Source organism: Prosopis cineraria, unplaced genomic scaffold (assembly GCF_029017545.1).
Source record: "Prosopis cineraria cultivar Desert tree isolate PC_DT_omini unplaced genomic scaffold, ASM2901754v1 PC9, whole genome shotgun sequence".
Taxonomy (NCBI): domain Eukaryota; kingdom Viridiplantae; phylum Streptophyta; class Magnoliopsida; order Fabales; family Fabaceae; genus Prosopis; species Prosopis cineraria.
The window spans coordinates 25,215,351-25,239,708 of NW_026555340.1; the positions used below are offsets into that span (position 1 = coordinate 25,215,351).

The following is a 24,358-nucleotide window of genomic DNA, read 5'->3' on the forward strand; positions in this document are numbered from 1 at the left end:
TCCTTCGCCCTGCTGCATCATTAACATAATCATTCAGAAGCCAGCATCTTTATGTGCATAACCATTATGTTTTCTCTCTCGATCTCGATCTAGCTTTGTATAGCACAGGATAAAATATCAATCACAAATTCAAAGTGAATCTGTTAAACATAAAATGTGCTCGAGAGAGATGAATCTACAAGAGAAGGAAGATCGAAACTCACATTCAAATCCACCAGCAAAATGCTGAAACTCCGGCCATGACACACAAAATTCAACTCACAAAACATCCCGCACATTATAACCTATCCAGAAAAGGTTTTTCTACTTTCTAGTCCTTCAGCAGTATGATTTCATTCAACCCAACAGTTCAAAACTAAAACCACTTCCACCCACCAAATTAATCTACGATCATGCACAAAGCTGCAAGATCAAAACATGAACTTATGCTCAGTAAATCCATCTGAACAGAAATCTCAACTTTTATTCAGATCCATCACCATCTTCATAACTACATTCTAAAACTAGAAACATAAAACACCCTCCTCACCATGAAGCTTATTAAATGCTTGGCGGCATACTAGCTACACACAGGGACTTAGTTCAGCTTCTGCTTCAGTCAACTTCCTCAATCTTCGGGCCAGATCCAGAACCCGACCCGGTGGATCCAGAACCCGGCATGTCCTCTTCCATTCCACCAGCAGCACCAGCACCACCTTGCTGGTACATCTTAGCTATGATGGGGTTGCATATACCTTCCAATTCCTTCAGCTTATCCTCAAGCTCGTCCACTTCAGCCAATTGATTTCCATCCAACCACTCTATCGTCTCCTGCACAGCCTTCTCAATTTTCTGCTTCTCGCCTGCTCCTAACTTGCTTGCGATCTTGTCGTCCTTGATCGTGTTCCTCATATTATAAGCATAGTTCTCGAGCGAGTTCTTCGCGTCCACCTTCTTCTTCACTTCCTCGTCCTCTGCCCTGTACCTCTCTGCATCTTGCACCATCTTTTCAATCTCTTCTTTGCTCAACCTTCCTTTATCGTTCGTGATCGTTATCTTGTTCTTCACTCCGGCTGTTTTGTCCTCCGCAGAGACGTTCAAAATCCCATTGGCGTCTATGTCGAAGCACACGTTGATCTGAGGCACTCCCCTAGGCGCTGGAGGGATTCCAGAGAGCTCGAATTTGCCGAGTAAGTTGTTATCTTTAGTTCTCGCTCGTTCTCCTTCGTACACTTGGATCAAAACCCCAGGTTGGTTATCGGAATAGGTAGAGAAAATCTGTTCTTTTTTTGTTGGGATTGTGGTGTTTCTTGGGATCAACACCGTCATGACCCCACCGGCGGTTTCGAGTCCAAGGCTTAGTGGGGTCACGTCGAGCAATAACAAGTCTTGAACTTTCTCGTCGCCTTCGCCGCTCAAGATCGCCGCTTGCACTGCCGCGCCGTACGCGACAGCTTCGTCTGGGTTGATGCTTTTGCAGAGCTCTTTTCCGTTGAAGAAGTCTTGGAGGAGTTGTTGAACCTTCGGGATTCGGGTCGACCCGCCTACCAGAACAACCTCATGGACCTGTCCCTTGTCGATTTTCGCGTCCCGTAGACACTTCTCCACAGGTTCCATGCATTTCCTGAACAAGTCCATGTTCAGTTCCTCGAACCTCGCTCTCGTAATTGTCGCATAGAAGTCAATTCCTTCGTACAGAGAATCAATTTCAATAGTTGTTTGTGCTGTCGAAGACAAAGTCCTTTTAGCTCTCTCACAAGCTGTCCTTAATCTCCTCAAAGCTCTTGCGTTTCCACTTATGTCCTTCTTGTTCTTCCGTCTGAACTCGGCCACGAAATGATTCACCATCCTGTTGTCAAAATCTTCACCTCCCAGATGGGTATCACCGGCTGTAGCTTTAACTTCGAAAATCCCTTCTTCGATTGTTAACAATGAAACATCAAAAGTTCCACCACCGAGGTCGAAAATAAGCACGTTTTGTTCACCTTTTCTAGAAGCTTTCTTGTCCAATCCATAGGCTATAGCAGCTGCTGTAGGTTCGTTAATGATTCGAAGGACGTTCAAACCAGAGATCGCTCCAGCGTCCTTAGTGGCTTGTCTCTGAGAATCGTTGAAATAAGCAGGGACGGTTATGACTGCATTTTTCACTGGATGACCCAGAAACGCCTCGGCGACTTCTCTCATCTTCGTTAGGACCATTGACGAGATCTCTTCGGCGGCGAATTTTTTCTCTTCGCCTTTGTATGTGACGACGATCAAGGGCTTCTCCGCTGCACCCGGAACGACCTTGAAAGGCCAGAGCTTCATGTCGTTTTGGACGGATGGATCGGAGAATCGCCGACCGATCAGTCGCTTCGCATCGAAGACGGTGTTCTGCGGGTTCATGGCCACCTGATTCTTTGCCGCATCTCCGATGAGCCTCTCGGTGTCAGTGAATGCCACATAGGATGGGGTGGTGCGATTGCCTTGATCGTTCGGGATGATCTCAACGCGGTCGTTTTGCCACACACCCACGCAGCTGTAGGTCGTTCCTAGGTCTATGCCTATTGCCTTTCCTTCGTTTGCCGCCATGGCAAAGCTTCAAGCTTTAAATTCAGAGACAGACACGGCAAAAATTCGTACTTAGGATTGAGGTTGATGATCGCAGAATCGACAGTATGTTTTCAAAGTTCACAGCGTCAAGTGAAAACAAAAAGAACTGAAGCCGGAATTTATAACACTTTAGAAAAGGTTCGAGAAATTACGAGATTGGGGTAGAGAGAATCGAGAGAGGACTAGAATAATCGAGGATGTTGATGAAGATTCGAGGAGGTGGGAAAGGAAGGTGGATAGGAAAGTGGGATTAAACTTGGGAAACAATTACAAGAAGACCACAGTTGTGGTTGGTGGAGGTTGAGGTTTTGGGAGTAAGAGTAGTTTGGGAATAGAGTTGATTTTTGCTGTTGTGTCAAATGATGATGTGGGTCCTTTCCTGGCTTGGTGAGGTTGGAAGATAGCGGAATTTAGCAATGTACGTGGCACGAGACGAGGTTGATGTGGCGCGGGCTGTTGGTTTTAGGCGACACGTGTTACGAAATAAGGTTATGTAATTTCAAGATATGACGCGAGTGGGCGTAGCGTCACTTTCTTGTCTTGCCCTTTCTTATTTTGTCAAAAAGTAAAACTTGTTTTTCTTTCTGAATAAATTTCATTTTTAGAGTTTCATAAAATAAAATGTAAAAAAATTCATGTTTAGAGTACGGTTAAGTTGGAATGAAAGTAAATCATTTTTAACGTTATTTTTTATTTACAAGGTTTGTATTCATGATTTTTAAATTTTTAATAGACAGGCCACAGTTATGATCATTTAATTATAAACAGGTCGTAAAAATCTAAACATTAAAATTTTTATAACTTAAGAAAGATTATTGAAATCTTAATATCAAAAATTATCCTATATTGTCGCTTGATCAGCAAGTTAATCAATGCAATGCTTCACTTTAATATGTAATTTTTTATTCAATTAGGAGTATTCTCTATTGACAGTAAAAATTAATTTTTTCGAGATATGAAGAGCAAAGGAGAAACCTCCATATTGGTAAATGGTGATACATGTGTCTGGCTACTTTACATGATGGAGCACTATGGGCCTTGAAAGTCCAATAAGGCCCAGTCTTTTTTGTAAAGTACTAAAGTTCAACAATATTTCATCCGACACGAAAGCTCAAAACCCGCAGAGAGATCACGGGGAAAGTACAGGGCTACGTGGCGTTATCTCGTTATACGTCAACGTCTCCTACGGCGCTGAGCTCAGCTCCTGCACCATCTTTAACATAAGACATTTAATAGTATATTAATTATATAATAAAGGCAAGATTTATGTATTATACTTAATTAATATACTTTTATTTAATTAAATCAAAATAAGTAGATTTTTTTGTGTTGGTAATGTTAACATTGAGAGTTTGTCATGAAATGAACATTCTCTTAATGTTATTAATACTAATATTAAGAGATGGAATGAAAAATAATACCCTTTAAACCCTCCACTTAAATTGAGAGAATTGAAACAGGAGATAAAATTTATCACACCTTAACCAATATATCTTTCATAATAAGTTTAAAAGATGCAGAAATACTTTTTCAGTACCTCAACGTTAATAAAATGAGAGTAAAGTTATTCATGTATAATTATTTTTCCTCCCCTCCCCTCTATTAAAATCCCTCTCCTTCTCCTCAAACCAAACTCACCCTTAATTTAATTAAAAACAAGTACTTTAAGTATATAATTTTTTTATTTTAATATTATTCTCATTTAAAAACATTAACTATAAAAGAAAAAGTAATGTAAATTAAAAATTTTCATTTAGATATAGATAAAATTAAAATTTTATTTTATTTTTAGACAAGATTAATGACTTAATCATATTTTTTTAATTTTAGTAAGATAGTTAAAAACACCTCATGATATCTTCCAACTCTGATCCCTCTGATTTGGGTTCTTCAACTGCTCGATGATGCTCACAGATCCAGAACTAAGCCGACGGGGGCGCCCAATGCAAAACTACACTACAGTGGGGGAGCGAAAATTAATTTTTAACATTTTTAACCCCAAACAAATATCAAAACAATTTTAGCAAAATTTCTGTACAGCGTGGGTGGTCCCACTCTAAATCTGTATCTGCTCGTAGCCCACTAAACGCAGGGAACAGCCAAGGGTTATGTCATCAGTTTGCCTTCTTTGTATTGACCCCTCCTTTCTTTAGGGACTGGATGAGTACTTCTTCCAGTTCTAACATTACGTATTGGGAACAGCTTCCTAATTCTCGGCTAAAATTGGTTACACTAATTGTGTTATGAAAAATGTGAGCGTAAAAGAATGGAAGCACTCTTCTAACAGGATTCCAGTGTTGATTTATCAAGTGTCAAGGCTATCAATTATGGAGCAGACTGCAGACCGTCACGTGCGCGTGGTGGGAAGTGCTGGCGTTGCATTATTGGCCCGTAGGATTGATAGTGTGGGGCACAGCTCCCCCGAAGTCAATTCACCAAATAGGCAATCGTATCCAGCAACCAGTTGTAGTTTGGGTAATGTCACAGGAATATGAAAACGATTATTGTATTACCGTTTTCACCCCACATATTGTCCCTCTATTATTGTTACTTGTGTCCTCAGCCCCGTGACTACTACTCGTAATTATTTTGAATTGATTATGTAGGAGTATTTAAAAGGAGGAATGAAGGGGAAATTAGTTGTGTATAAAGCCAGAAATAAGAATCGAATCTGGAGACATTGTTTGAATAAGAGTTTAAGTTTTAAAAATTAATTTTTTTTAAGCAACCTAGCTTGAGAGCTTGGTTCTAATAAGCCCTATAAAAAAAAGTTCGAGTCCAGCAGTCATTTAAATCCTGTTATATTATTATTTTTTTTTGATGAAACACACGTTTAAAGCTAAAAAGAGACCTGCTCTCCTCAAACCTAGATCTTACATGTATTATATTATTATTATTTTTAATTTATTCTAAGATTAGTTTAATATAATTTAATAAATATTAATGTATAGTATAAAATTTCTATTATTTTTAATTTTTCCTATAATTATTATGTTTGTGTATTTAAAAAAATTAAATTTTCTTACTAAGCTTTTAAATGTGTGTTGTTTAATTTTTAAAAGGTTATGAGTATTTTTATTTTTTAAAATTTTAAAATATTTTAATTAGCTTATAATGCTTAATTTTTACTTTTATTTTTATTTTTTGTTAAACAGGGCTTACGGCCCGGCACTAAGTCTTTCAAATAAAAGTGAGCCTCAAAAAAGGATGAAAAATGAGAAACTGGGTTTAAAGATCGAGCCTGCCCATTTTTTCAGCTCTAATTGTGTATAAGTTTCCCATCTTTTTTTTTATGTGTATCTTTTTTAAAGTATTTTATCATTGCCAATTTTTTTTAACAACTATATTATTTAAAATTTACTCCTTTCGTTAAAAAATATAGAATATTTTTAACAAAATTTCACTTTCAATAAAATAGTTATTTACTTTTAAATTAATCCTATCTTTTTATATTCATCCCTATTAAATACCTTACGATAAATATAAAGTCATTATCAATAGGGACACTTTTGAAAAAAGACAATAATTACATTTCAAAAAACTAAAAATGCCTTACATTTTTAAATATCCAACTCTTAAAAAAAATCTTATATTTTTTAACGGAGGGAGTATAAATAATATATTTTATATTAAATGAAATAATAATAATAATAATAATAATAAATATATTTGTCACCATCTTTAAGTTCGCCAAGAAGAAGAAGAATTGATTGATAAGTTTTTATATTTTTACCATCTGATTGGAAGGTTTTTAGAGATCATAGTGTGTGTGTTTTTTTTGGCACAAGTTCCTGTTTTTTAAAATGACGTTGATAAATTTACATGTGATAAAATCAAAATTATAAATACCGTGCATTTTTATTTGGCCTCGTGAAACGTATAGTCCTATTAGAATTGAATCAACCATTCCCATCGGAGCAAGAGACTGAGCATTAGATATGTAAAGCCTGGCTTGTAGGCTCACGAGGCTTACCATTTTATATTTTTGTATTATATATATATATATATATATTGTATGATACACACACATATTTATATAAATATATGTCATGTGATATATGAATATATAAATAAAAATATAATTAATATGACTGCTGTTAATTTATTTAAAATTTATTTTTATAAATTATAAATTAAACAAATAAATAAAGTGAAACTTCATTTTATGTTATATTAATTAATTATAATCACAAATATGTGGCAAAAATAACTAATACCATAAATATAAGCAAATATAATTTCCTCCCTTGTATAAATGTACGTGAACCTATGTATCATATAACATATTATAATTAAATTAAATTAAAATATTTAAATTACACAAGTCTAGCTTGGCTGGTTTAATTAAAAAAAGTTAATGGTATGTTTGGATTAATGGAGATTTAAGTTTGGATTTGAATTAAATTTCTCATTTGGATATACAAAAAATTATAAACTATTTCTTATTATAATTTATTTATAATTTTAAATTCTCTTTTTAAACTCTAATTATTTAAAATTCTAGTAACTTTAAATCTGATTTTTAAATGTGAGATTTAAAATCTAATATTTAAAATTTAAAATTTAAATCTATCTATTCAAAAGCTATTTAATTAAATTTGAGCCTATAGTCAAGTCTATCTACATAATTAGCCAAAGTCTCATCTATTTCTACCTCTGTTATATTGGGGAGGCATAACCTCCATGTGAACAAGTGCGTGTATGAAGAATGACTATTATATGAATTAAAAGACTCCAATAATTTCAAGTCAAGTTGAAAGTGACTCAATTCTATTTTTTTTAAAAATGAATATAAACAGCAAATCTCTAGATCACAATAGCAATGCACTGACTCCTCCAGCTAACGCATCATACAATTTTCACTTTAGAAATGACTAGGCATCCTCTTCCGAATTTTGATTTTCAATCACGAGACTTTTTTTTTTTTTTGGGCTTTTTCTCAATGCATGTGAAACTAAGCTTACTTTAGCACGTCTTCAGCTATAACACTGCGTCAAGCTTTTATTGTTTTCAGGAACCTCAACATGGAGTCGATAACTATTTGCCTTTGCTAAACATGCTTTTGGAGGCAATAAATGCAAAGAAAGTAAAAATAAAAATTGCACATTTCTTAGTGGCCATGTGACGATTCAAGATTCCTGGTAGGTTATGAGAGTTAGGCGAAGTGTCATCGAAGCTCATTTTGGTGAATGATATGCGGCGGGCAAAGCAGTACCTTTCATACGTGCTCTCCGAATCTTTGTGCAATCAAGCCCAAGCGGCTAACATATATTTCCTCCAAATTACAATATAAATTATAATTAATTAACTCATAATTTATGAATAATATTAATTGAAATACTAAATTATTAAAAACGTTTGCGTCCTTCAATTTATACTTTCATCAAAGCCTGATTTTTAAAAAAATAATAATAAATAAAGTAAGGATATATTTAAAAAAACAAATATAAAAATTATGTAATACCCTATGCTTTGAATCATGTAAATGGTTCAGAGGGAGCATATATGAAACCAATCCTATTTGAATACAAAATTAATACAAATTTGTATTTTAATGCCAATTTAATTTTAATATGTAAAAATAATTATAATATTCAACAAGACTCAAAAGGCTTTTCAAACTTATAAGGTACTGGTTTTCAAACTTAATTTCTTGCTAAAAATAAAAAATATGGAATTAACTTTACGTTGAAGTAAAAACGTCATGATGGCAACAAAAGAAAAAAAAAAAAAAACCGAGAGAGGGAAGTAAACTTGTGGCAATGGCAATTACGCACAGTTATTAGACAGAATCAATTAGTCTGTCATTTTTTATTGTCAACTTCAATATTACGTTTGTAAAAAAAAAACTCAATATTATTTTATTTCTTTAAATTTAACATGGACAAATAGTATTTCACAGTAGCTTATTCTAATCGTGGCTAACAGTTGTTGGTAAAAAAAAGAAAAATTATAGCTAATAGTCAACACCAATATTTGAAAAGCTAGGGTCTAAAATGATTAGACTCAAAAGGCTCAAAAATAATTTAAAATCGGGTTTTCTAAAGTTTAATGTTGACTTTAAGAGTCTATCATATGTCCTTACAATTCTAATATGTTTTTTAATCTTTTATTTTTAAAATTCAAACACCTAAAACAAATTTATAATTTAAAAAATATTTCATTCAAAATAAAATCTAGAAACTAAAAAACTTTAAACAAGACCACTCCACAACCCCAACAAATAATCGATGGCTCTTAACCATACAGATGACACAATACAAATTAAACACTTGCAACAATATCATCCTTGGCATTAATAGAATTTGATTTTTATCCTTATGGTGTATCCCTAATAGCAAAAATATTAAATTTTTCATAGCTTCCTTAATTATCATTCATATATGAGAAAATGATAATAATTTTTTTTAAAAATATATAAATAATAATTTAGTCTCTCAAAATGTCATAATTCTGCAGAAGTCTCTGGAGACTTTTATGTCATTAATAAATTTATATAAATTATTAAATTATCACTATTAAAAATAAACGATTCATAAGTTTTGTTTAAATATTCACAACTTTTTTTATTATATTCGCAGCAATGCAACAGCAAATAAGGAATTAAGATAAGGAATAATAAAAACACATTGCTCATATGTTGAAGTAGTTATATAATACAATCTAAATGTGATCAAAGCAGGATTAAACAAAATATTTTATTATACTCTGCTTTATTCGTATAATAGCTTATTTAAATTATCTTGTTTGTAAAATGGTATTAGCCAAGCCAGCAAATAAAAAAAGTTTAGTTGCCCTTTTTATTTAAAAAATTAACATATTTATGAAATGCTAACCATATGTTATATTATCATTTTAATTTGAATATAAAAAGAAAAAATAGATACAAAAAATATTAGAACATTTAGGTGGTATAAACTGAATATATCATGAATAGTAACTTAATGGTCAGAGTTTAAATCATCATTTTTTTAAAAAAAATTGGTATTTTAAATTGAGATATCAATCTTGTAACAAAAATGCCAAAAACACGATGAAGAGAAAAGGAGATAGATAAAGCATTTCTATTAATTTATATATGTATAGTATTAATCAATTGTGTAAAAAACTAGAACAAGAAAGGATTACAAAATTAAATTAGTTTAAATTTAAGTTGCGATATAAGCATATTTTAATTAAAAATAATTTTATTTTTATTTGGATAATTAATTTTTAAGGGAAACATATGACATTTTTACTGTGAAAAAAATAATAAAAAGAGGTAAAATTATAATTTTACAAATTTTAAAAAACTATAAAATATTTTTTCACTTGCAAGTTGGCTCACTAATCCACCAACCCCATCATGAGTTGTGTGAGTTGGTAGAATTTAGCCCGTGCAGAATGCGGGCCATACCAAATGCCAACTCATCTTATCAAACCTGTAACTCACTATGTATTGACACATATTATCAATTTTAGATAATTTTATTTGAAGTATGGTTGAATACTTTATAGACACATCTTTTAATAAAAATTTGAACCTTAATTTGCCATGTTATAGGAGACTAATTTTTTTACTAAATTTAATATGATTAGCTTACCCTCTCTAATCCCAATGAACATGGAATAGTACATCATATTCAGAGCCAAGCAGGTGATAAGAGTGAAATAGGGCATGGCTACCAACTTCGCTCATTTCAAGCAAGAAAATATCGAATGATGTTAAAGAAAGTCAATGAAGTATATGCAGCAAATGGGAAAATAATGAGCATTCCAAATTTTTAAATTTATTATTATTTAGAGAATATCTTATTTTAAAGAAATGTGATAAGTCATACAAGATCACATAGTTTAAAAAGACTACATCTATTACAAATACAAACCAATAGATAAATGATTTTTTTTTGACCAGCTAGATAAATAAGAAATTTAATAATATAATACTAGACAACAATATATCCCATACGATAAATCTACATATTTACACTTATTATATATTATATATACAAATCTAATGCCAGGTTAGGAAGGCCACAATTGACAATCATTTTTCTCTATTCTTCTGTTTTATTTTTCAATTTATTATTATTATTAATTTTTTTTTGCGAAAAAATCAAAAATCATATTCCTCATCTAAGAAGGGTTTCCTTTCACCTTCGCCTCACCGGCCTCACGCTCTTCTCTTCTCTGCGCCTTCTCGCAGAAGAGAGAGAAACATAGAAGAACCCAATCTCTCTCTTTATTTATCTCTATATCTATCGTTCAATCTCTGTCTCTGTTTCCTTGTATCTTCTTAAAGTTTTATCTTTTTTGCCTCCTTGTAACCTGAAAAACCCAAATCCATTCTGGTTCAGCTTTTGGCGCCGCTGAATCTTATCTCTCTCACTCACTCGGTCTTATCTGAGACGGCGAAGATTCTATCTCGAAGTGAAAGATCCTGAGTTATGCAGCAAGGTGATCAAACGGTGATTAGCTTGAGGCCTGGTGGTGGTCGTCCCGGCGGCGGTAGCAGGTTCCTTGCTTCTCGATTCGACTCCTCCTCATCGGCTTCCTCTACTTCTCCTGCTTTTGGTTCCTTTGCCTCTGATCTTTCTCTCTCGCGTCCCCATGGCGGTGCTCCTCCTTCTTTTTCCATCAAGGTATACTTTGAATCTCGCTCCTTTTTCTGGATCTGGATTTTCATCTTTTGCTGGTCTTAAAATTCTGCGCTCATGGTCATATCTCCAAATTGTGGATTGTTTGCTTGCTTTTTAATTGTTAGAATTATCATTGAAAGATTCTAGAGTGAGCAGAACGATTTTCTAAATTATCGCTAGGATCCTTGGTTGTGGTACTGTAAGTGGTATGAATAATCGAGTATGTTAAATTTGGATCTCATAGCAGTTGAATTAATATCAATTGCTCAAGGTGGTATATTTGTTTGGTTTTATACTAAAATTTGAACTCTCTGAAGAATCCGTTTGCTGTCGTTTCTAACTATCTATTCCCCGCTTCTCAAGATCTTTATATTTTTTGGCCCGTAGAAGAATGACTGGTCTTATGGTGTCTGTTATGAAATTTAATACGATAGTTTGGCAACATTATAGTACACAGAAGTTCAGAGATTTATATCTTCCCTTGCTACTGCGTCCATTGACATTCATCATCTAATTTATAGCCTCAGGAGTAGAATTTTCTGTTTAAGACCGGTAAAATAATGGGTAAAGAAAACTCAAGCTGCATTATGAATGTCCTAATTCTTGGTGGGGCACTCAGTATGTGTACCTGCTGTAAATATGGACAAAAAGCAACATCGTGGGCTTTAGGTGGGCTTGATTAAGTTTCAGATTGCCCATAAAGGTCCCACATACAGTGATATATTTTGAAAATTTGGTGAAGACATAAACTTCTTCCTAGTGCGGAATCCTATATAATGGTGGTCTTCTTACTATGACGACCTACATGAATTGATTACTCACGTTTCACTGTCTTGATTGGCAACACATTGCCTATGGAGTTCTATTTGAGGGGTTGCTGATGAATTTTTCACTTTCTTGTTGTGAAGGCAATGCCTGCAAAAACAGCAAACTTGAAAAGTTGTCTTCAGCAACCTAACATGCTAAATAATTCTATTGGCATCATCAATGCATCTGTTATAGGTGAAATGCATTTGTTTGTTGGTAAAAGGTTTATCCATACATATAATGCCAATTTTAGGTTGTACTTTAGTTCCTGTCCAATAATTTTGTCCACATGAAGGACTTGGCTGAAAAATAGAAGAAAGTGTTTTTACTGTGATAAAAGCATATAACTAAGTATAATTGGTGTTGACTTCTTTTATAGAAGTGCAATTCGTTTGATCCCATTAGCTACTGCGAACAGTTCTCATTTTCTTGCATGTGGTTATATAGTGACCGGTTAACCTTGTATCATCTTAATAGATTCTTATTCTCATTCTTCTGGATTTTGCAGGCTGGAGATTCACGGTTTGAGGGTCGTGAGCATGTTCGATACACTAGGGATCAGCTTTTACAACTGAGGGAGGTAATCGTTACATGCTTCTGGTGATCAAGTGTAATTAATATTATGAAAGTTACAACCTCTTGCTGTCGAAGAGAATGGTTACTGTGTTCCTTTTATATGCTGCCCTTTTACTGATGTTTTTGTACTTTTGACAAATACACATCTATTGGTCTAGGTTGGGCTGTCCTTTCCGTATTCATTCACAGATTATCTCCGACCAACTTTCTCTGATGAATGCTCTCTCTCTCTCTCTCTCTCTCTCTCTACATATATATTTATGTATGCGCACACAATTGGACCTTAGTCTTACCTACAATCTTCTCTAAGCCTCTGAATAGACATTCTGGATTTTTTATTGGTTCATTCTCTCTCTCTCTCTCTCTTCTATTCCTTTTCCTAGTAAATGACTTTTGAAGTGACCCAAATCAGTGTTCTTATGTGCTGTATATCTAAGTCTTGACATCAAAACTGATATTTATATTGCCGGCTATCTGACATTTGAAAATTTACTTATAGGTTGTTGAGATCCCTGAAGATATTTTAAATATTAAACAAGAAATAGAGGCTGAACTTTTTGGTGAAGATCAAAGCTGGGGCCGTGCGGAAAATGTGAGTTTCTTTTATCTTCTGGCTTCTGTTTTCTTTTTTAACTTTTGTAAGTACCTAGGCCTTCTTCATCCTGTTTGGTAGGTTGATTGTTGAGGTGGATTAGGGTTTAATTATTTTTGCTGTGGAAGGTTACCATGCTTATATAGCGTCAGATTCTCAATAATTGGGAAAAAATACTTGTGCTTTTGTGCCATCCTCCTATATTTATATTGGATTTGACCTGGAGTATAGTCTCGTCAGTTTTGTGTCATTATGTAATATTAACTTCATATTCAAAAGCACAAATTTTTTAAAATTATGATTTTGCGTATATCATCTTATGCAGTCTGCACAACAATTTCAAAATCGATACTCAGAGCCAGACAACCGTGATTGGCGTGGCCGGTCTGGACAACTTCCTGCTTCTGCAGAAGAGAAGTCATGGGAAAATCTGAGAGAAAATAGAGAGTTTGGAAATCGGTTTGACTCAAGGCAGCAGGATTCCAGTCAATTTAATCGGCAGGATCAACTGAATTCCCAGTTTGCAAGGGCACAGATTTCTTCTAACCTAGTAATAATAAGCTTTGGCATTTCATGTTATCTTCTAGGTTCTGAACATACTTTTGTGTCTATTGGAAACTGTTTTATGTAGTTTTAGTAATTTTTTGGGTTGAATTTCTATACGATTACATTTGACGATGACAGGCTTTTTGTTGCAATCATCCATTGGTCTTGCTTTGGGTAAGGGGTGAGGGAATGTTATGGATTATGTGTATTTCATTTTGCCACATCATCATCATTCTGGTAGTTATGGGTTAGCACAATCAATCATTAGTGTAGTGTGATGTTCTTTTGAAGCCTAACCTACTCCATTTTAGATTGTTAAGTTTTAACTGATCATGACTGTGTTTGGCTTAAATTACTCTAATGACTTATTTTAAAATAAAGCTGTTATATTGATATGAAAATTCGTTAGATTGCATTGCATGTTGGTGTGGGTATTGTTCCGTTGTTGCCTGCTTATTAAAAGTGGCATAATGAGTTGTTTGATGTCTCTTTTTATTCAGGGAGGACCTGCTCCAACTTTAGTTAAGGCTGACGTTCCGTGGTCAGCTAGAAGAGGAAACCTATCTGAAAAGGATCGTGTCTTGAAAACTGTTAAAGGGTAATTTGTTATATGAGTGTATGATTGTTCAATGTGGATTGCGTCCTCAAAAATGTGGAATGCTTTTTTTTAGAATTCAGGGCTAGGCCATAGGTTTGACCTTCTTTTGTAAATCTTAATAGGCTAGATAAATAACCTTGGAAAGTAATGTTTACAAGTAGGTATGATAACTTCAAGCTGTAGGATCATATAAAATAACAGTTACTTGCCATTGCATTTGTTTTAACTTTGTTAAAAGCCTCCTGACTCCTGTCACGCCAAATGCCATCTGTTTCAACGCAGAATTCTGAACAAGCTTACTCCTGAGAAATTTGACGTCCTGAAGGGTCAATTGATTGATTCTGGAATAACATCTGCTGACATCTTGAAGGTATCTTCTTTAATGGCTGCAATGAATATTCTGTCCACTTCCTAGTTCTTTAACTGATTTGCATTGTTTTTTTGTCTTGGGAATGCAGGGAGTCATTTCACTTATATTTGATAAGGCTGTACTAGAACCAACATTTTGCCCCATGTATGCTCTTCTTTGTTCAGATCTTAATGAAAAGCTGCCTCCATTCCCATCTGATGAGCCTGGTGGGAAAGAAGTCACATTTAAGCGAGTGCTCTTGAATAACTGCCAGGAGGCTTTTGAAGGTGCTGATAAACTGAGGGAGGAAGTGAGGCAGATGACTGCTCCTGAACAGGAGATGGAGCGTAGGGATAAGGAAAGACTGGTCAAACTTCGTACTCTTGGAAACATTCGCTTAATTGGGGAGCTGTTGAAGCAGAAGATGGTTCCTGAGAAGATTGTCCATCACATTGTTCAGGTTTCCATTAGATTTAATATTTTACTGTTCTATATTATAATTATAATTCCTGTTAAATTATGGGATGGAATATATCCTAGTGTAGCTAAGCATTATTTTGAACAGGCACTTTTAGGACCTCCTGATAGCAAGTCCTGTCCAGTTGAGGAAAATGTTGAAGCCATATGTCAGTTTTTCAATACTATTGGTAAACAACTTGATGAAAGCCAAAAATCACGGCGTATTAACGACATGTACTTTAGCAGATTGAAAGAACTGAGCTCAAACCCCCAACTTGTATCACGGTTGAGGTTCATGATTCGTGATGTTCTGGATTTACGTGCTAATAACTGGGTTCCAAGACGTGAAGAGGTAGACTAGTAAATTTTAATGTTTTTTATGTTATGCCAACCAATGGTAAGCACTTTTGATTTGGCCAAGCATTGAATAGTTAACTACTTGTGTAGGTGAAAGCAAAAACCATCACTGAAATTCATTCAGAAGCTGAAAAGAATCTTGGATTGCGGCCAGGTGCGACTGCAAGCATTAGAAATAACCGTGCTGCAGCTTCTGGTGTTCAAGGAAATATAAGCCCTGGTGGATTTCCAATTGCTCGACCTGGTACAGGAGGTATGATGCCTGGAATGCCAGGGACCAGGAAGGTGCCTGGGATGCCTGGAATTGATAATGACAACTGGGAAATGCCTAGGACACGATCAACGCCGAGAGGAGACATGCCAGGTATGCAAGCTGCAGGACGTGGCCAGTCTCCCTTACTTTCAAAGTCATCAGCCCTGAACTCAAAGCTATTACCTCAAGGTAGTGGTGGTCTCATAAGTGGAAGAAGCAGCGCCCTAGTGCATGGTGGGGGTGCTCCTCCTGCTCGTCCATCAAACTTTGTTTCTGGTGCTGAGCCTGCATCTCAAATCCCTACACCTGCGAAAGCAGTCCCTAGTGGGTCCTTTGAGAAGCCACAGGCTCCTGCTCCAAAATTAAATTCTGATGATCTTCGCCGCAAAACTGTCTCTCTTCTGGAAGAATATTTCAGTGTTCGTCTTTTGGATGAGGCATTGCAGTGTGTGGAAGAACTAAAGGCTCCATCTTACCACCCCGAGTTTGTCAAGGAGGCCATTTCCCTTGCACTGGATAAAAGTCCACCCTGTGTTGATATTGTGGCCAATCTTCTTGAGTATCTTTTTATTCAGAAGATTCTTACTGCTAGAGATATAGGGACTGGCTGTTTGTTGTTTGGTTCCATGCTAGACGACATCGGCATAGATTTACCTAAAGCACCAAATAATTTTGGTGAGATAATTGGGAAGCTCATTTTGGCTGGGGGATTGGATTTTAAGGTAGTGAGAGAGATCCTTAAGAAGGTGGAAGATGACTTGTTCCAGAAAGCAATATTTGATGCTGCAATAAGGATCATCAGTTCTGCATCCGGGCAAGCTCTTTTAGATTCACAAGCGTCCGATATTGAGGCTTGCCGCGGCGTGCTCAAGTGATCAGAGTCATCAGAAGACATTGCATGATACCTGAAGCTGGGTGAACGTTTCTTCCAAGAATTCCCCTTTATCCCCAACAAGTTGAGTTAGAGCCTTTTTATATTGCGGTATTTTATGACAGTGGACCTCTCAGTCAGGATCAGGTACTTTTATTAAGGCTGTACATTTTTGTTGTTTTGTTTTGCTTTACTTTTGAGGTCGTAGAGGTGTTTATTGAGGAAAAGAGTCCAACCATAAAGCTACGGATTTTGTTCCCCCTGTCGGCTTATCGTGTGCCATGTTTCTTCCAATAGTGGCCCTTCACGGGTCCGAATGTTTTTGTATTTCATTAGCTTTATTTTTCTTGAGAAAATTCTGACATAGTAATTGTTATACTGGTCAGTTCATAAATATTATGTTTTTTTTTTGGGGCCTGAATAAATATCATCCGTTAATTTCACTAGTTCTTTTTATTTATCGCTGTCCTAAAGTTTTCGTATTTCTTTAGTTCCTCGGTTTTTTAATGCTAAACGGTCCAGTTCATGGCTTTATCTTAAGTTAAATTTTTTCCTTAAAAAATTGTACATCTATCTATTTAAATTTTAAAGTGAGAGAAAATAACTTTGTAAGTTTTTATTTATTTTATGTTATTAATTTTCATTTGAAGTATGTTGTATTATTTAGTTTTATAAATCTAATGTGTGTGGATTTAGATTGGAGTGGTTGCAATCGGCCGTACGTAACTATGTTCGTTGATTTTGGCACTTGGCATCCAATTATTCATGATCTATTAATTGTTATCAATTTTTTGGGGAAAATAGGGGCCCGAAGGCCAGCGATAATTAAGTATCATTATATCAACAAGCAAGAAGAGTCAATAATACCAAGTGCATAAAAATGAATGACCAAACCCAGATCGTTAGTCTAAAGTATGCAAGATGATCAGTATAAATATATGCTGCTTCTCAGCAATGTTGAATTTTGATCTTCTACTTAATGTGATATTTTTACGATGAATGACACATGACACTCGCTTAAATATGATCTAATTACATTGGAGTTTCTAAGTTCTTTATTGACATTATTTTTCCTTATCAAATTATCCTATTACCTATAATTTGAAATTACACTGGAGCTCACTGATAAGCATTTTGAAACGATAACAATTTTAATTTCAATTATCGACACATCGATGGAAAGGCAATATTCAGTTATGGGGCGCGTCTGATTATTTTTTTGGGTATAAAATTAAGGAAAAATTAATGTCTTTATAGTCTTACCAAAATTTGAATCCAAGTACTTATAATTCTTTTTACTGGGTCCTTGTAATTTACACCATTGATGATTTTAGTCCTTTCCTTTGTGAATCTTCCAAACACTATCAATTTAAAAATACTTAAGTAAACAGGATATATCATATTATTTATAATTTATCTAACAAAAATATAACATTTAAATGATATTAAATATAAATTAATTTTAATATTAATAATAGTAGAGAAAAAAATAAAAAATTAAATATGCATTCTGTTATAAAAATAAAATTAATTTTAAAAGATGATACACAAAATTTTATTTAAATTATTTAGGTTATTTTAATTGGAGAGATTGTAAATAAAATTGCCCGCCTAATCTATCTAAGTCAGTTTATGCTAATATGAGATGATGTGGCGCTAAATTTGCTGGATTAAGCAAATAAAGATTGCCACGTATATGTTGAGGTTTTGATTGGCTGAGGCTGGAGTGAGAAGGAAAGTGGTAGACAAGCAATCAATTTAAGCTTGTAAAAAGATTTAAGATGGAATCATGGAACACAGCTCATCCAATCCAAATGTAATGTATACAATTAGCTATATTTCTTTGGTTGATTGACACAAGATTGGATCTGAACTGTTTATCAACAAAAAAAAAAAAGATTGGATCTGAACCGGATCAAAACAAAATTAATCCTACAACACGACAGAAAAGAATCGGAGAAGAAAATTACAGCATTGAAATACCCGTTTCGTCATCTTCTTCGTGTTTAAGGTCTCGAATCGCATGCCGTCTCCGGCACTCGAAGAACACCGTTATCGTCACGTAGCTCCGTAACACCGCCGCCCCGTATACACATATTATTCCCATTGTACCCGTAGAAACCATCGACGATAGAAACTCCGACGATGAAATCGGACCCTCCAACAAAACCTCCATCTTCCCCCGGATCAAACCCGACACCTACACGAGCAAGCCCGATAACACCCATCCGCAGAACCTCCTCCCCGCCATCAAACCTGACCCGACCTTAATCGCCTCCCAACCGAACCTCTCCTCCCCGATCGACGCCACCAGACCTGAGCTCAGGACCGCCATCAGGTACACCTCTACACCCGACCCGATTGGCAGAACTATAAATCTCAGCTCCGACCACGGCGCTAGCGAGGCGAATATCCGTTGAAGCGGAGCGAATGCGAGCAGGATTGCGTAGATAAAGATCATCGTGACCGACGGACGCTTCCAATTCTGTTTGACGGTCGCGGTGGTGGATTGCAGAGTGGGAACTTTGCCATTATAAGAGAGGGAGGTGGCGTGCACAGAGGGTACGGTTTCTAGTGGCGTCCCGGGCAACCGTAGCGGTGAGGATGATGATGGAGAGTGTAGGAAGAGGGTTGTGTGAAGTGGAAGAGAAGAAGAAACCAAGAAGCAAGAAAGAGAGAAAGCAGAAGAGCGTACTTTATTTCAGGAGTGATTGATCAACTGAAAGTCTGAAACTGGTGTGATGGCTTTTTAGAACGGCAAGGAGAAGAAGAAGAAAAAGAACAAGAGAAAAGGAGAGGGGAGAAGGAATATCAATATAATTATCAGTTTATCACCGGATCATTTCGGGTCTTCTACGTGTTTCTTCGCGGAACACCCTCTTGCTTCAATCTCAGCCTCCTCTCTTACGGTCAAAATCTCAACATTTACGTGGCAATCTGTCTGCTCAACCAGGCCTATTCAGCGCCATGTCATCTCATATTAACATAAACTATTGTTTAACTGTGTAAATTACAAGGACTCCACAAAAAAGAAAAACTTACAATGGCTTAATTCAAAATTTAGTCAAATTATAAAAATTTAATAAAATTATAAGGACTAACAAATTAATTTTTTTAAATTAAATATTTGATATAAATAGTAGGGAAAGCGAATGCCATAATTCCCGCCTTTTTCATTACCTCTCCGGAAACCGAACAGAAAATGCCAGAAAGCACTGGTGTGAAGGATGATGAATCGCTGAAGCTGGCCATTGCCATCTCCCTTCTCAGATCAAAGGCTCAACAAAAGAGGAAGGAGCCAAATACGCTTGCTCCTTCACCATCTGATGCACTCCGCTGGAAGCATAAGGTTCGAAATCCTTTGATCCTTTTTTCCCCAATGTGTTTTCCTGAGAACCAAACAGATTTTGATATCGCTTCGCTGCAAAAATTCCTAGGCGAAGGAAAGAAAACAAGAGCTTTTGAGGCTCAGAGAAGATCTAAAGGAAGCGCAAGGTTTTATTTCCGTTATACTCACTTGCACGTATACCAATAGTCTAACACAAACACGATGTTGCACATAACTGTTCGGTGTTTTGGATGTAGATGCTTCGCAGTGTGAACTGTTCCCCGAAAGTGCGTCTTGCAAGTGTTACTTCTTTGACAATTTGGGGGAATCAAGTGGTAAGAAAGTTGCTAATAGCTCTGTGAGCAGATTCAACGACGTCCTTCGCCGTAGATTTCTCAGACAAGGTTCTGTCGTCGTGGTCGTTGTCATCATCAACATTAATGGAGCTGGCTCTCGAGGACCTGATTGATGTTTGGATGTTTGTTTTGTGCAGTGCGCTTCAAGGAAAGACGTAGAAGAGTAGGTTCTTCAAGTCAGCGACGACGAACATTTGGTACATAAATGACTACTAAATTTCCTTTGATTATTTTAGTAATTATAATCAATTATCAAACTGCATAGTAATGGTCTGGGGTTCTATTGTTTTTTCTGCTCATCTGAATTCGATTATTAACCCTAGCACTTCTTGGTGCTTTAATTTGAACTTTTATGGTTTGAAATTTATGGTCTGTAACTAGAATGGTGTTTTCTACAACAATAACGATAACGACACTCACGCTTTGGAATGCCGGGCTTTTTTTTTTTTTTTTTGGGTGAGAAGTTGCTTTTAATATATTTTAAAACTTAAAACGCAGGTTCAACAGTGGAGGATGAAACGGAGCAGCTTAGGTCATCCGTTGATTTTCTTGTGGAGCTCTGCGAGACCGTTTCACCTGTCAGTGTCCTTTACTATTTACTGCCTATCTATCTATTGTTCTTTCTTGGCCAGAAAAATTTAAATGTCGAACAGCTCGGTCAAAATTTTATCCCAGTGAAATTTTCATTGCACTATTGAACTTGTATACTACACTTTTCGTTATCGAGTTTTCATTGAAAATTATGATGTGCAAAATATTTTTTAAAGGACTCAATCATCATGTCCTGATCAGAGGAAACTATACATATTTATAGGTGAAAAATACATCCAAGTGTTTTCCTTTTCTATTTTGTAGGTGGAGTCCAAGTTTGCGAACCTGGCACATCAAGCCGTCGACTTCATCTTGGGTAGTCTGATTTTCACTACAATATATTTTTTCTTCTTATTAATAATTGAAATCTTGGTCACATATTTTTTCAGTGTTTTGTCTCGTCGGTTTTTGGTTAAAACTTTATGCCATCTGCCCGTATGTATGAAAGCGGGGTCGGTTGATGTGTTATTGGATAGTCATAAATGAGCAGAGTTGAAGAGAAAGGAAGCTGCTATAAACACTAAATGCCTGAATTTACATGGTGCTAGAAATTCAAATATCAATAAGCACTATGGTCTCTGAGCTTACAAAATCAAAAATCAAGACGCAAGAAGTAACTTCAAATGATATATTGTGGATGTAGGCTTACATATCAGCTAAGTTCATACAATCTCTGCAATGCATAATGACTTGTTTAGTTCACATGGTTAATTTCTCGTTTCAAAGTTCTGGTGGGCTGTGAGTTAACCCCCACAGGCTCATCGATGCCACTTCCCTGACATCATAGGTCGTGATTGTAGTTGCAATCGTCAGAACCCCCCTTCGAGCCATTAGAAATCTTGCGACGTTTAGTATGGGTCACCATCATCATATTTTTACATGCAAACCCTGACTTCATTTCTCCATTATCCATGCTGAAATTAATGAACGTCTTTTCCGTAGCTTCACTTAAGAACCTTCTGTCAATGAGAATGAATCTGGAGCTTGTTGAAGGAATCATCAACAACTTAGTTACGCGTTTAGTGAGGCAGATGTGTGCTCCCTTGCAACTAGAAGGTATTGCTAATTTGAAGTTGGAGGATTGACTAGGATCATGAATGCCATTTACATCGATTATGATTGCAATACACATACCTCTGCAGATTAAAGAGAAATTTTTACGTCTGTGACCTTTCTTCTCCGTGATTTCGTTATCAAAATTTCATTGTCAGTTTTTTGTTTCATTCTATTAATTGACCTTTGTTCTTTTGTCTCTTTTAACCATTTTCTTTCAGGGTCCCAAAAAACTGGCTCTGATGCACAAATTTATATCCAGCATTTAATTCGAAAACTAGGAACTGAGCCGTACGTTGGTCAGCGGGCAATATTTTCGGTATCTCAAAGAATTTCTGTGCTAGCAGAACGTTTTCTTTTCTCTGATCCTTATGATGACGGCTTTCCTGATATGCATCAATGCATGTTCATAATGTAAGTTTTTAGCAAATGCACTTTAGACTGCATTATCTCCATAATCATGATGAATAGTTCAGAGCCAATTTTCTACCGTTATGCTGTACACCACGGACTTGTTCCCTGCATCGCTTTCATCATTACATCACGAATGAAATTCATATGTTGTGCCAACAGATTCTGTCAATCTGAAATTATTTTCTCAATATAATTTCTGTATGCACATGTGGAGTGTGGTAAGAATTCTATGGCTCATGGTCAGCTTGATTTGCAAATTAATCCAATGAGCAATCTTCTATTTGGTTCTAGAAAGCCTGTAGTTAAATTGTCTATTACAATTTCTATGTTGCCTACTGTGATTTTTCTCCTTAGAACAGTTTTTAGTTTGAGGGAATTCTTATTCTTCATGCTAAATGCACTTATTCAATTTTAATTGTCGAGGACAGGATCCAGCTTATTGAGTTTTTGGTGTCAGATTACTTTGTAGAGTGGTCAAAAGCTGAAGATCTAGACAATGGTAGGCTTGATAAAATGAATTCTGTCCATGTTTACCATCGATCTCGTTTATGTTCCTACTCTGCATAGAAATCTTCAAAAACCACGCAGACTAGCACATTTTTAATTTCTTAGTTGTCATATTCTTTTATTATAATTTTTCAAATGATTAGAAGTAACTGATAAGGACCGTGACCTAACAGCTCTCCTTGAAGATTGGGTGACGTCAATTCTCCATGCAAGAAAAGCTCTAGAACTCCTGGAAAGCAGAAACGGGCTGTATGTTCTCTGCATGGACCGAGTCACAGGTGAATTGGCAAAACAAGTGGGTCAGGTCTCATATCTGCAGAACTTAAAACCAGATATCTTCAATGCCCTGCTCGGTTAAATATGCAACTTGCTGGATCTTTTTTCTCTCCTGTTCATGTGGGTTAGTAGAAGGGTTTGCTGCTATCACATACAACACCTTTTTTTTTTTTTTTTTTAATTTTCTCGTACTCACCATTGATCATTTAATCAAGTTTGTTATCTCTGATATTGCATCTGACGAGGTAGATTGGATTACTGGGAAGTGGGGATGGAATTGCTATTTTAGGTGGACTTTTTTCCCCAATAATAATAATAATAATCAAATGATAATGGTTAGCCTTGTTCTGAAAAAGAGGTTAGAGTGTGAGATCTGGTGTAAGAAAGATTCTCAGTAGGGGGGAAAAAACAGAAATGGTTGGAGGAAGAAAGAGATATGATACTTGATAACATTTACGTAGGCCTTACTTTTCTTCTTTATGCATCGCCTTTTGTATGAGGGGATCTTTCAAAGAGATTTATTCCTTTTTAATCCACATGTATAGATACACACCTACTTTAGTTTGACCATATATTCTTTTGGATTAAGGTGCGTTTTTGTATTTAAAATATTTTTTGAGGAGCACTCAGCACTCTAATGTTTTTGTTGGAACAATTTTATTCTTAAAATTATTAAAACGGAGCATTTTGCCCTTTCCGTCAAAATTTCAATATTAATATCAAACGTAGACTGTTACAAAATTTGACGGAAAGGACAAAAATGTTTCGTTTTAATAATTTTAAAGACAAAATTGTTCTAATAAAAATGTTAGGATGTTAGATGTTCCTTGAAAAATAATTCAAGAGCAAAAATACACTTTTGTCTTATTCTTTACAACTAAATAGTAAATACTATACCTGGTGAAACTTGTAGGTATCATCTTGATGCAAGGCTTTCCTATGGATAAATAGCATGATGCATGAACCCTTGGTGATGTGCATAGTCCACTGACATGATCAATGTAAGAATCAGATTCTATTAGGGATAACACTTGTTTGGATAACTGTTGATTTATTTAGTTTTTTTTTATTGCACAATGTACTGATAAATTCCGTAGAACTTTCTCTTAATCGATCCCTCTGGAGAGGAAGATGCTCCTACTCTTTTTTTTAGCCCAAAGATGCTATTGGCTTTCGAGTTTTGCCTTTGTAGCTTGAATCTTACGTTGATTGTGACTGACTGGGGAATCAAACAAA

General features: G+C 35.5%; 3 protein-coding genes and 1 non-coding gene across 7 annotated transcripts; 3 read left to right on the top strand and 1 right to left on the bottom strand.

Moving 5' to 3' along the window:
* Positions 1-176: 176 nt before the first annotated feature.
* On the bottom strand, positions 177-2,800 carry LOC129320263 (heat shock 70 kDa protein). Its single transcript, XM_054965612.1, has one exon. The coding sequence runs from the start codon at positions 2,548-2,550 to the stop codon at positions 595-597; it is 1,956 nt and encodes a 651-aa protein (XP_054821587.1). The 5' UTR covers positions 2,551-2,800; the 3' UTR covers positions 177-594.
* Positions 2,801-10,705: 7,905 nt separating this feature from the next.
* On the top strand, positions 10,706-17,040 carry LOC129320239 (eukaryotic translation initiation factor-like). The gene is made up of 9 exons (XM_054965577.1): positions 10,706-11,192; positions 12,505-12,576; positions 13,072-13,164; positions 13,490-13,714; positions 14,211-14,308; positions 14,591-14,678; positions 14,767-15,117; positions 15,223-15,468; positions 15,564-17,040. The coding sequence occupies exons 1-9, from the start codon at positions 10,998-11,000 to the stop codon at positions 16,599-16,601; spliced, it is 2,406 nt and encodes an 801-aa protein (XP_054821552.1). The 5' UTR covers positions 10,706-10,997; the 3' UTR covers positions 16,602-17,040.
* LOC129321155 (small nucleolar RNA snoR103) lies at positions 11,803-11,907 on the top strand. The gene has a single exon (XR_008595943.1). It is a non-coding gene; the product is annotated as a small nucleolar RNA snoR103 (small nucleolar RNA).
* Positions 17,041-18,454: 1,414 nt separating the features above from the next.
* LOC129319961 (protein MULTIPOLAR SPINDLE 1) lies at positions 18,455-24,274 on the top strand. 4 transcript variants are annotated; one of them, XM_054965071.1, is made up of 11 exons: positions 18,455-19,946; positions 20,035-20,092; positions 20,183-20,329; positions 20,419-20,478; positions 20,780-20,859; positions 21,137-21,188; positions 21,815-21,928; positions 22,147-22,339; positions 22,768-22,838; positions 23,020-23,246; positions 24,036-24,274. In XM_054965071.1, exons 1-10 carry the CDS (start codon positions 19,800-19,802, stop codon positions 23,202-23,204), a joined length of 1,107 nt encoding a protein of 368 aa, XP_054821046.1. In that variant the 5' UTR covers positions 18,455-19,799; the 3' UTR covers positions 23,205-23,246; positions 24,036-24,274. The 4 variants fall into 4 exon arrangements, with proteins under 4 accessions (XP_054821046.1, XP_054821047.1, XP_054821048.1 ...); XM_054965072.1 differs by having other exon boundaries at positions 23,020-23,242; XM_054965073.1 differs by having other exon boundaries at positions 23,020-23,124.
* The last annotated feature ends 84 nt before the right edge of the window (positions 24,275-24,358 follow it).